Here is a 12,913-nt window from a genome sequence, read left to right as displayed (position 1 = left end):
AAAAAAAAAAAAAAAAAAAAAAACCGTGTGGCAGAAAAGGAGGCATCAGCAATACAAGGGAAGCCTCACTAGGCCCCTTGTTCGGTCTCCCGTAACGGTGAGAAGAAGCATTCAGAAACATGGGGTCATTAGTTCTTTCATTCCACTAACATTTACTAAGTAACTATTTTAGTTCAGATACTGCTAGGAGGTGTGATAAAAATAACTAAAATCTGGGTCCTTCTCTCTGTGTAAGAGAAAAGAAGGCAGGTAGGGAGGGTGAAGTGGTAACACTGGATAAATAGGAGCCAGATTATGAAAGACAGAAGATTCCATGTGATAAGAGGACTCAGGGGGCTGAGGCAGGAGGATCACTGCAAATTCAAAGCCAACCTGAGCTACGTAGTGAGTTGGAATACAGAGTGAGAACTTGTCTTCAAAACTTAATTAATTGACTAATTAAAATAAAAATGTAAACCCCAGAGTGATATGATCTAGATTTTTAAAATGATGTCAAAGGGACAGTATGGGATTGGGGGATTGCTGGTAGAGTAAGAGTCAGAAAGATCTAGATTCAAATTCCATCTCCCCTGACAACCAGATCTGTAACTTTGAGCAAATAACTGAACTTCGCAGAGCTTCAGCGTCCACACCTATAAAATGAGTCACTGTGAACTAGAATGAGATCGTGCACATACAACTGCTAATGCAGAGCCTGGCACCTACTACTCATACCACAAACATTATTCCTGTCTCTTAGAACCAAACTGAACTTTTATAGCACAGGGGGGATGTGACTTCATAGAGGGAGAGAGGATGGGTGGCACAAGAAGTGCCTTAGAAGCCATTACCTACATTCAGGTGAGAGATAAACTCTGGGTTACGGCAATAACTATTGGGGTTAGGCACAGATTTGAGAGATAATTTTGAAAAACAAATCCAAAGGTTCTGATGTCTAACAAAAATAACAGTCTTGTAGCTGGCATGGTGTCACACGCCTATAATCCCAACAACACTCAAGAGGCTGAGGCAGGAGGAGCCCCATGAGTTTGAGGCGAGCCTGGGCTACACAGTGAGTTCAACACCAGCCTGAACTACATAGTGAGACCCTGTCTCAAACAACAGAAATATATATATATATATACACAATAGATGAGAGATAGATAGATAGATAGATAGGTTCAGGTTCCCTCTAGGCAGATGACTAGATGGTGGTGTCATTCACTGAGGCAGGGAATCACAACCATAGGAACAGGTGTAGGATTATGAACAAGATGCTAAGGTTCACCATGCTGAGAGTAGCCAAGAGTCAACAGAGTGGGTGTGAGCAGAGTTGGGATACAGGAACTAGTGAGGAGAGATCCAAAATACAAATGGAGCAATGCAGGCTGGAGTCTGCGTGGGGAGGGTTGGGGACCAGCTGCAAGCCCACGGCTGGCAGCCAGCTCTCCTTTTGTCACTTTGTTCCAGGATAGAACTCAGCCGCATCTGAGAACCAAGATTATTTCTATTGTGAGTGGCAGAAATCCATTTGAAATTAGCTTGAGCAAGAGCGTAAATTTAAGAGCCTATATGATGGTGCACGCCTGTAATCCTAGCACTGGGGAGGCTGAGGCAGGAGGATTGTTGTGAGCTTGAGGACAGCCTGGGCTACAAAGTGAGTTCAAGACCAGCCTGAACTGCATAGTGAGACCCTGTCTCAGGAAGACACACACACAAAAAAAGAGCGTAAATTTATTAATTCCCACAATTTAAATCAGGAATCCATTATGTTCCATTCCTCTACCCTGCTTCCTCCTGCTGTCTGGGGCAGGCTCCCACTTTGCAGGGTCAAGCTTATAGTCTATCAGCTTAATAAGCCCATCAGAGGGAGAGCTCATTTCCAAAGTTTACAGGAAAGTCCCAGAGCGAGATCTCATGTCCATGCCTGAACATTCCTGATTGCTGCAGCCAGAGCAAGGCACACACAGACTGGCCAGGCTGACAGCCTGCTCCAAGAGGAGGCCAGACCGATCTGACTACCCACACTGAGGCAATGGTTCCCCGGAGGAAACCAGGGCTACGCTTGTAGAAGAGAGAGAATGCTGAGCATGTGCCCACCACCACGAACACGTACAGTCTGAGGTCCTTTGGCATTTGGTGTGGTAGATCAGAGGACCAAGGTAGGGCCCCTGGTGCAGAGATCCCTATCATTTCCTAGGAAGGCAGAAAGGGAAACAAGGGCTTTCCGCAATTGGAGACTAAAGGACACTTGAGTTGGGACCTTGGAGAACAGCAAGGCCTGGGGCTGGGAGTGTCCAGTCCCTGAGAACTAGAAAGGCCATGCTCATCCCCCTACCTTATAGACGTCTAACCCCTGTGGCTCCTGCCACTAGCCTCCCCATTCATCCTCAACTTGTTTGCTTCTCTGTGACTCTCCGTCGTCGTCGCTATCTCCGGGAGCAAGAGTCCTCAAAGTTACATCATGTGCGGAGCAGCGTGGCGGAGCAGAGGGCGGGGCCTCGAAGTGGGCGTGGTCTCTCTCCGTGGGCGGGGCCAGGGGCGGCCCCCGGCCTCCAATGGGAGAGGTGGGTTTGGGGGTTAGGAAGAGGCGCTGGGGCGGGGCTGTGCAGGCCAGGGGTGTGGAGCCCAGGAGCGGGGAGCGCGCCTGCCGACAGGCGGAGACAGCCGGGCTGGGTTCCGCCCTGAGCCTGCCTGCCACTTTTTAAGCGCCTGCAGCCCAGCCTCCGCTCCCGCTCGCTTCCCCGCCTTCCTTGCCTCCCCGACTCTGCTGGGTTCCTGCGGCCACCCCGCAGCCCCCGCCCAGGTGCCATGGCTGCTGTGTACCGCCCCGGCCTGCGGTGAGTGACCCACCCGCACTTTCCGCCGTGCTCGCGCCCTCGGGGCTGGCTCTGCCTGGTTCCCATCCCAGGAGGTAGACAGGGCGAGAGTCTGCGCATCCCAGCCCGGCGGCCAGTGCGTGCCGCGCGAGGTCTAGTCGTGGCCGTGCGCTCCTCCCCCTCCTGCCTCGCTTGTCGGCGCGCGCCGTGCAGTCTGCCACTCTCAGGACTTCCTCCGCCTTCGCCCTCGGCCGTGTCCCCGCGTATCCGTCTCTTCTTCCCGGACTTAACGCTTTCACAACCCTGACGAGGTCTTAGCCCACCTCCTGGGGTGGTATGAAAAGCTGTAGGGCCCAGGACCCATGGGACGTGCGCCCCTGGGGCTCTGAACACAGAGATCCCTAAAGAAGGTAAAAGGTAAACATCCATTCTTGGCCTAACCCCGACTGGAACCTGGCTAGAAGCCCAGCACAGCCTGAGGGACCCGGAGCCGGGGAGAGAGGGAGTTAGATGGGCGTAGGGGACCGTTGCCTTCCATTCTTACACGGCTGGTTTCTTCCTCTGTCCCCTCCTGAATCCGCAGGCTTGTCCTACCTGTCAGCGCTCCCCTTATGCAGCCTTCCTCCTCCCCGGCTTTTATCCCAGAGTCTTAATTAAGCATCTCTGTCCCACAGCCTGTTCGATTTGGCCAGTCCACGTGAGTGGTCTCTAAGAAACAGAAAGACGGTCCTACTTGGGCTACTAAAGGGTGGTGTGGGGACTCAGCAAAGACGCAGGCTCTGGAAGGAGAGTTCTCCTCAAGACTGTGCCTTTGAAATTAGTCCCAGGGAAAACTCCCAGGCAAGAACAGACCCAGATCCCAGGAGCCCTCCTTCTCCGCCCATGGGCCACCCTGGGCATATGTCCTGCTCTGATCCTGGAAACTACCTCCGATCCCACCACAGCACAGCCCAAGCACTAACATCCATGGTCTCCCTTCCCCAAAGATATGGCTCTGAGTCTGGGCTTTTTCTAGTCTGATGTTCCACTCTACCAACAACACCCAGAGCTCTCTAGCCATGCGGGGTGTAAGACGGCAGGCCATGGGTGCTTGCTTCGGCAGCACATACACTAAAAAAGAAAGCAGGCCATGGCAAGCATGTGCTCACCACCCTGCTATCTGGGTTTCTGGGGGGTAAAGCTGTGGCATGCGAGAAGGATAATTAATCTCTCTTGGTCTTTGGCCCTCTGGGTCATTCCACCCTGGGTCCAGGCCAATCAGAGCAGACCCTGCTGCTCTCTTGCCAAGGGGCAAGACAGACAATAAAGGGGCCCTGCCCTCCTAGGAATCCTGGCATGAACCCCAGCCCGTGTTACTCATTCCGCAGTGGTCCCCTTTCACATAGTTCAAAAACATCCATCTAGGGGGAACACTTTATGCAAGCGTTGACCCAGGTGGGTGGCAGCAGCTCTAGTGCCTGGAACCCCAACATCCAGGCCCTGTCTGTTTTTTCTTCTTCTTTTTTTTTTTTTTTTTGTATTTTTTGAGACAGTGTCTCACTATGCAGTTCAGGCTGGCCTTGAGCTCACTTTGTAGCCCAGTCTGGCCTCCAACTCACAACCATCCTCCTGCCTCTGCCTCCTGAGTGCTGAGATTATAGGAGTGCCTGGCTCACGCCCCTGTCTCTGTGCAAGAGCCCTAATCTAGAAACTTGGCACTGGAAGAGCACTGTTGAGGCTTTCACAGTCCTACAACATTCACACCAGAAGAAAAAATAAAAACAGCTGCCATTTCAATGTATAAAAACTATACATGTGAATGGAAAGAACACGGATGAGGCTTTAAACACCAGATGCATGAAGCTTTTACCCCAACACAATTCCTTGACACTTGGGCCCAAGAGCATTTGCTCATCTAAACAGAGCAGGCGTAGTGAAACATGGGCATAGACTTCACTTGCCAAAATATCAGTGTGCCTGTGTTGTATACTGCCACAGCCAGCTGGGTCCCTTTATGCTCCTTTGGCTGTACCTATCTCTTGCTGAGCAGGACACCCTCATTAAGTCCCATAAAGACCACAGCATGCATTTATCCTGATCCCGTCCTGCGCACCAGCTCCAACCTGCTCTTATAGTACCTGCGCCTAGACACGCTTTAGCGCTCTCCACAGAGGCCCAGGCACTCTGTTCACACCACCACCTTTTGTCTGTGCTCCATGATAGCAACTGGCTGATCCCCTCCCTGTTTGTTTCTTCTCTTCCAGGCTTAGCTGGCAGGGGCTGAGCCCCTGGTGCTGGTCATCATGCCGCAGCATCCAGACCCTGCGTGTGCTCAGTGGAGATCTGAACCAGCTGCCAGCTGGAGTTCGAGACTTTGTGGAGCGCAGTGCCCGCCTCTGCCAGCCAGAGGCCATCCATATCTGTGATGGGACTGAGGCTGAGAACACTGCCATATTGACCCTGCTGCAACATCAAGGCCTCATCCGAAAGCTCACCAAGTATAATAACTGGTAAGCCCTGAGACCAGCCATCTACCAGATGGGCACAGTTTGGAATGAGGTCACTTTGGGGTTAGCAAGACGGGACGGACTCATATTTAACTAGACCATCCTGCTGGAAAGAGCAACATTAGAAGCTTTCAGGGAAAATCCCTTAGGAACTGGGATTTTCATATTAAATGAGAAGCTGAGATAAACAAAATAACTAGCCAGGCATGGTGGTGCACACCTGTAATCCCAGCACTTGGGAGGCTGAGGCAGGAGGATCCTTGCGAGTTCGAGGCTAGCCTGGGCTACAAAGTGAGCTCAAGGCCAGCCTGAACTGCATAGCGAGACCCTGTCTCAAAAAAGACAAAAAAAAAACCAAAAACTAGAGTCAAAAATGGACTTGTAAAGTGTGTCTGAGGATGGAGGAGACCTGCTGGCCACCATCTTTCTGACAGTGCCTCTCCCGCAGCTGGCTGGCCCGCACAGACCCCAAGGACGTGGCACGAGTAGAGAGCAAGACAGTGATTGTTACTCCTTCTCAGCGGGACACAGTGCCCCTCCCAGCTGGTGGGGCCCGTGGGCAGCTGGGCAACTGGATGTCCCCAGCTGAGTTCCAGCAAGCTGTGGATGACAGGTTCCCGGGCTGCATGCAGGGTAACCAGGGCAGGGACACAGGGGCAGGGGTGCTGAAGGGATGACCAGTTTGGAACCCATCATCCGGGTGACACTTTCCTCCTCAGGACGGACCATGTACGTACTCCCATTCAGCATGGGTCCCGTGGGCTCACCACTGTCCCGCATTGGAGTACAGCTCACTGACTCAGCCTATGTGGTGGCGAGCATGCGTATTATGACTCGGCTGGGGACACCTGTGCTCCAGGCCCTGGGAGATGGGGACTTCGTCAAGTGCCTTCACTCTGTTGGTCAGCCCCTGACTGGACAAGGTGAGTGCCTGCCTTGCCCAGGGGAGGATACAGAAGCTTTCTCGCACTCAGAGGCAACTACAAGTCATACCCTCCAAGTCATCCACACACCCTCAGAGCCCGTATCCTGTGAAAGCTGAAGCCCAAATCCCAGGGCAGCACTCTGGGCTGAGGGTGAGCGTGTTTGGCGAACAGTTTGCACAAGATTGAGAAAGTCAGTCTTCATGTCTGATAAAGGCATGGGAGCTGACGGGTAGCAAAAGGCAAGGAGTGCTTTAGCCACTCCTGGGCACTGCCACTGCTCCCAAGTGTCTCCTGCCAATCCTGATCCCTCTGGCCCTGACACCCCACTTCCTGATGCTACTGCCAGAGTGACCCATTGTCCCCAGGGGAGCCAGTGAGCCTGTGGCCATGCAACCCAGAGAAAACCCTGATTGGCCATGTGCCTGACCAGCGGGAGATCGTCTCCTTCGGCAGCGGCTATGGTGGCAACTCCTTGCTGGGCAAGAAGTGCTTTGCCCTGCGCATCGCCTCTCGCCTGGCCAGGGATGAGGGCTGGCTGGCGGAGCACATGCTGGTGAGGGCCCGGAGGGAACTGGGCAGCTGTGGGGGGCGGGGCAGGGGCAGGGCCTGGCCATTCGCCTCACTTTTGCCTCCTTCCTGCCAGGTGCCAAGCTGTTACGCATGGACTCTGCCCGAAAGTCCAAAGTTTTTGCCCCTAGCTGCTAAATGCTGCTAGCTCAGGCCTGAGGGCAAAGCAGTACATCTGCTTAGTGAATAAACAATGGCACCCATGTGAATCCCTGTCCTTCCTTACACAGATCACACCCTGACCTTCAGTGACCTCCTGTTCTCTTTGTCCCCAACACACAGATCCTGGGTATCACCAACCCTGCAGGGAAGAAGCACTATGTAGCAGCTGCCTTTCCTAGTGCCTGTGGCAAGACAAACCTGGCCATGATGCGGCCTGCACTGCCAGGCTGGAAAGTGGAGTGTGTAGGGGACGACATTGCCTGGATGAGGTTTGACAGTGAAGGTGAGGGACCCTGCGATCACACTATCAGTTCTAGCTCTTACCGGATCCCATTAACGTTCATGGTGAGCTTTGCAGTTGGGAACCTTTTGCTAAACAGCCCTACCAGGGCTGGGGATATAGCTCAGCGGCACAGCGCCTGCCTGGCAAGCGCAAGGTCCTGAGTTCAGTTCCCAGTACCAAAAAAAAAATAATAATAATAAGCAGCCCTACCAGACAAAGCCTTCCCCGGTCAGCTCTCAGATAGAACTCAGACAGAACTCTCAGATAGAATGCAGGGTAGTCCCCATTAAGCCTCACCTCACAACTTTTTCCGGCTGATCCCTTTCATTCGCTTCTCCTCCTGACAGGTCGACTGCGGGCCATCAACCCCGAGAATGGGTTCTTTGGGGTAGCTCCTGGTACCTCTGCCACCACCAATCCCAATGCCATGGCTACAGTCCAGAGTAATACTCTTTTTACCAACGTTGCTGAGACCAGCGACGGCGGTGTGTACTGGGAGGGCATTGACCAGCCTCTTCCACCTGGCGTCACTGTAACCTCCTGGCTGGGAAAACCCTGGAAACCTGGTATGTGGGGTGGGACTCCCAGGCTCAGCACCTTAATGATGGAAAAGCCTTCTCTATGACCCCCAGCCATCTCCTGGGCCACTGAAAAATGAACTGTAATGAAGTTATAAATGTTTGTAGTTTTCAACCCCAGGCAGAATCTCAGCTTGTGCCCCAACCCATGGTTTGGGGATTTGGCTGAATTATTTAACCTCCCCTCAGCTCCCTCACCAGTTGAATAGAGGTAGTTATGACAGTACTCACTGCATAAGACTGTTGGAGGATTAAATTAAGTGATGTATACAAGGGGTTTAACACACTGCTGAATACATAGCAAATTTGCAATAATAAATATAAACTGGATTTTTTTAAAAAGAGAGAAAGAAGGACTTTTGAAAATTGTCCCAGAAACAATTAGGCTCAAAGCACAATTCACAGAGTTTGACTCATGGGAAAGAGGAAGGCTGCCTCCTTCTCCTGCCATTTGCCCCCCACTTCTTCGGATAATAGCCACTGTCTAAAGGCCAGTGTCCCTACCTTCACCCCTCCCTGTTCCCGCAACACACACTCCTTAGTGTTTCTTCCATGCTATGTCAGACCAGCACTTTAGTCTTCCCCAGAAGCTGGTTTCTCAGTTCTGTCATTAACCAGATGCCTTGGGCCACGCGCCTCCCCCAGTCATGGACTCTGGACCTTTGGCTTTCCATGTCTTCCACAATTGCAGTCAGAGAGCCCGGAGGCTGAGGGGTAGAAGCAAAACATAGCATGGCAGGAAGAGTGGCCTTGTGGTTGCCAAAGCCTGTATTTGAGTTTGCCAGGCTGGCCCTAGCAGTCACCCTCCTTGTCTAATCACCCTTCATTTTCTCTAACACCATCATTAAGCCCCCCTCAGCTTGCCCACCCAACTGGGAAGCCCAAGAAACCTTAATCTTCCCCAACAGGCAGCTTCCCCAACCCTTTCATTATCTCTGAATTCAGGGGTACAACTAGGGCATCTTGTGCCCAGCTTCAGTTCGCAGAATGATAAAGACTCTGTGCTAGGGTCCTACACTGGTTGCTAAGGAAGGTTAGCTCTTCTCTGATAAGAGAGGCAGGGACAGGGACCGGTAGGGGTAGGAGTACTGGCTCCACAGATCCTCACTCTCCAGGTCTGACTGGCAGCCTGCGGTGGAAAAGGTACTGTGCTCTCTCAGGCTCCTCTCAGTGGTGCCTCACACGGGTGCCACTGACTTAGTCTCTGCCCTCTTCAGAGCACCCAAAGGTGTCATGTGACCTGCACTCCTCAGGTTATATCTGCTCAGTTCCTCAAGCGCTGCTCCATTAGGGTCTAGGCCTGGCCCAGGGAATCACAAAAATTCTATTAGGTTTATTTGTTTGTTTGGGGTTTTCTGTTTGTTTTTATTTTGTTTTGTTTTTTGAGACAAGGTCTCTGCTCTGTAGTTCAGGCTGGCCTTCAACTCATGGAGATCCTCCTACCTCAGCCTTGAGTGCTGGGATTAAAGGTGTGCCTGCCACCCGCAGCAGATTCTGTTAGTTATTTGCATTTCAATAGCTCAAGAGATTCTATCTTCCCTGACTTGCCGATGGAAAGCCAACTATCTGAAATACTGAACTGACATTCTCAATTATTGCTTTAGGTTTGAGAAATAATTCTGTAAGTAAATAGATTCTAGGGGAAGAATTATGATTACCATATGCCACCATCTAAAAGCATTTCCATGGGCCCTACCTAGTCAATGCCAAGTGCCGGTAGCTTGGCATGCACATTAGTACTTTGCCAAACCCAGTTCCTCTCCCGTTCTTCTCTCACAGCACTGTCACAGATAAATAACCTGACCTTGGTGGGGGAGATGTCCTGGGTCCCCTCTCCCTGTCCTCACCACTGGAGGTTATAGGTAGCTGATGAGGCACAAAGGAAATTGTGCAAGAATGTGCACACGTGTACGTGGGTGTTGGGAGTGGATGTCACCTTGAAAGTGACAGTGTTTGTATTTCCTTTGCCAGGTGACAAGGAGCCCTGTGCACATCCCAACTCTCGCTTTTGCGCCCCGGCTCGCCAGTGCCCCATCATGGACCCAGCCTGGGAGGACCCAGAAGGTGTTCCCATTGACGCCATCATCTTTGGAGGCCGCAGACCCAAAGGTAAACAACGTGGGTTCCATGCCCTGCTGGTAAAAGGCCTAGCGCTATATTAGGGCCCACGAGCCTCCTGTACTTAACACTCAGGGAGCCTCAGCCTGGATTTTCAGCTCCAGCTGTCTGTCTTCTGAGTTCTTCCCTGGTGAAAGCAGAATTTGGAGAGGAATGGGGTCTGCTGGGATAGCTAAGGTGCTAGGAGACAGAGACCAGGAATCAAGATCACAAAGGACGGGGTGAGGGTCAGTGAGAAGGGCTGCCTGTGACCCTGTGCATTGGCGTCCTAGGAGTGCCCCTGGTGTATGAGGCCTTCAACTGGCGTCATGGGGTGTTCATCGGGAGTGCCATGCGCTCTGAGTCTACTGCTGCGGCTGAACACAAAGGTGAGCCTGGCTTCCCAAGTCACCTCCTCGCTCCCTTCGTGAGCCAGACTTTCTTGTTCACCTCTTGTTCCTGGAGTCTTTAGTGGCCCCACCTCTTCCCACTGTACCTCCCCCCACCCATCTCTTCATCTTTCCTGAGGCTATTCCAGACTGTGAACCTTTCACTACTTCCTCCAGCAGGAAGCAGGGTGCCCTTCCCTTGAAGGGAAGAAAATTCCTTACCTATCCTCTCCTTTGCCCTAGGCAAGACCATCATGCATGACCCATTTGCCATGCGGCCCTTTTTTGGCTACAACTTTGGGCAGTACTTGGAACACTGGCTGAGCATGGAGAGACGCAAGGGGGCCCGGTTGCCCCGAATCTTCCATGTCAATTGGTTCCGACGTGATGAAGCAGGCCGCTTCCTGTGGCCAGGCTTTGGGGAAAACGCTCGGGTGCTGGATTGGATCTGTCGGCGGTTAGAGGGGGAGGACAGTACCCAAGAGACACCCATCGGGCTAGTACCAAAAGAAGGAGCCCTGAATCTCAGTGGTCTTGGAGCCATAGACATCACACAGCTGTTCTCACTCCCCAAGGACTTCTGGGAACAGGAGGTTCGTGACATTCGGACCTACCTGACAGAGCAAGTCAACCAGGATCTGCCCAAGGAGGTGCTGGCTGAGCTGGAGGCCCTGGAGGAACGGGTGCGTCGAATGTGACCCTGCTAGGCTCCAGGCCTGCAAGGCAGCACCCCCATCTGGAATAGGGAGCCCCCGCCTTGCAGAAAGTATGAGCTATTCCATATTGACATCTCAGTGCCATGAGACCAAGCTGAGGACCCTCCCACACAGTGTCTAAAAAGACATGCTCGTTTATTTTATACGACATTTGTGCTGTTTTCCTTTCCCGCCTTTTCTCATAGGCTTCCCTCCAAACAAGTCCCGCCACTGGGTTACATAAGTAAGAACTGCTGGGGGAAGGCACGACCTTGTCTGTGTCCTGAGGTCTTCAAAAGGTGGGAACCTCAGCAAGCTGCTTAGTACATGGTTAAAATTCATGATCTTAACATGTAAAAGTCCGGGCATAGTGGTACCCACCTGTAATCCCAGCATTCGGGAGGCTGAGGCAGGAGGATCATGGCGAGTTTGAGACCAGCGTGGGCTACTAAGTGAACTCAAGGCCAGCCTGAACTGCATAGTGAGACCCTGTCTCAAAAAGACAAAATAATAAATAAATAACATGCAGAAGCCTGTACAACCCAATCCCCAGTGAAAGTCCTTCCCATTATTGGTTCCCAAACCTATTCTTCCCCTTTCTGACATGGAACTGCGAGTTACAAAGTATTTGTGAAAACACTGGATATTAAGACAGGTCACACTTGTATAGCACCTTCTGTGTACCAGGCACTGTTCCAAGCACATTACAAAGTAATACTTGGAAGGAGGTACCATTTCTTTTTTCTTTCTTTCTTTTTTTTTTTTAATGGAAACAGGGTCTCACTATGCAGTCCAGTCTGGCCTTGAACTCACTATGTAGCCCAGGTTGGCCTCAAACTCTCAGTGATCCTTTTGCCTCAGCCTCCTGAGTGCTCGGATTACAGGAATGCACCACCACACCCGGCCTAGTACCATTTTATAGCTGAAGAAACAAAGGGTGGCTAGGGATATGGCTCACTATGAGTATGTTTGCCTAGTGCTCACCAAGCCCAGGGTTTAATCCCTAGTACCACAAAAGAAAGACAAAAGGAAGGGGAGGGGAGTGGAAGAAAAGCAGACAGACACAGAAAGGTCATTTGTCCAAGGCCACACAATAAATACCTATAAACCTTAGAAGTCACCTCCTCTATGTTTCTCAAATTTAACAGTGCATATAAATCGCTTGAGGATCGTGTTAAAGTGTAGATCTAACTCAGCCAGTCCGAGAGCCCGGGAACTCTGTTAAGACATCATAGCTGCTGCTGCTGCTCAGACTACAGTTTAAGTAGCAAGATCTGAGTCTATACTCTGAAGTCAGTATTAGAGAGAAAACAAACTAGAGCAATGATCCCACATAAGTCAGGGGCATTAGCTCAGGATAACTTCCCCTGTTAGGGTCGGGATGAGTATAAACTTCAACAAATGGAATTACTGGGAAATTCTCTGGAGGAAAAAAAACTGGAGGAGAAATCTCCACATGTCATAGAAAACACCAATGACCAGCTCTAACGTTCAAGGGAAGAATCAGGGTGGACCTTCTGCTAGTCACAGCAATGGAGTTTACTGCACTTAAAAACATACAGCTGGGGAGAAGTAGGGATAGGAATAGGTTGATAAACAGGTAGCAATGCTGCTAGGCATGGTGGCACACGCCTGTAATCCCAGCACTTGGGAGGCTGAGGCAGGAGGATTGTCATGTGTTCCAGACCAGCCTGAGCTACAAAGTGAGCTCAAGGCCAGCATGAACTGCATAGCAAGACTCTGCCTCAAAGAGAAAAAAAAAAGGGGGGGCGCAGGGATATAGCTCAGCGGTATAAGCCCTTTCCTGGCAAATGCAAGGTCCTGAGTTGTTTTCCCAGTACCAAAAAAAAAAAAAAAAAAAAAAAAAAAAGCAATGCTGTAGGGAAGAAACCATACCTGGCAAATGGAGAGGTGATACCTGCTGTGGGCCAG

The 12,913-nt window shown here is 51.4% G+C and overlaps 2 protein-coding genes across 2 annotated transcripts in view; one reads left to right on the top strand and one right to left on the bottom strand.

Moving 5' to 3' along the window:
• Positions 1 to 12,913, bottom strand: part of Nrl (neural retina leucine zipper) — a 33,829-nt gene that overhangs the window by 14,273 nt on the left and 6,643 nt on the right. The gene's annotated exons all lie outside the window — the stretch shown is intronic.
• Pck2 (phosphoenolpyruvate carboxykinase 2 (mitochondrial)) lies at positions 2,791 to 11,150 on the top strand. Its single transcript, XM_005377053.2, has 10 exons — positions 2,791 to 2,819; positions 5,042 to 5,287; positions 5,733 to 5,917; positions 6,004 to 6,207; positions 6,576 to 6,763; positions 7,060 to 7,222; positions 7,570 to 7,788; positions 9,772 to 9,909; positions 10,191 to 10,286; positions 10,530 to 11,150. The coding sequence occupies exons 1-10, from the start codon at positions 2,791 to 2,793 to the stop codon at positions 10,982 to 10,984; spliced, it is 1,923 nt and encodes a 640-aa protein (XP_005377110.1). The 3' UTR covers positions 10,985 to 11,150.

The sequence above is a fragment of the Chinchilla lanigera genome, unplaced genomic scaffold, assembly GCF_000276665.1.
Source record: "Chinchilla lanigera isolate Chin_1 unplaced genomic scaffold, ChiLan1.0 scaffold00008, whole genome shotgun sequence".
Classification (NCBI taxonomy): Eukaryota; Metazoa; Chordata; class Mammalia; order Rodentia; family Chinchillidae; genus Chinchilla; species Chinchilla lanigera.
The sequence above is the reverse complement of the archived record's forward strand: the minus strand, read 5'-3'. Positions and strand labels throughout refer to the sequence as shown.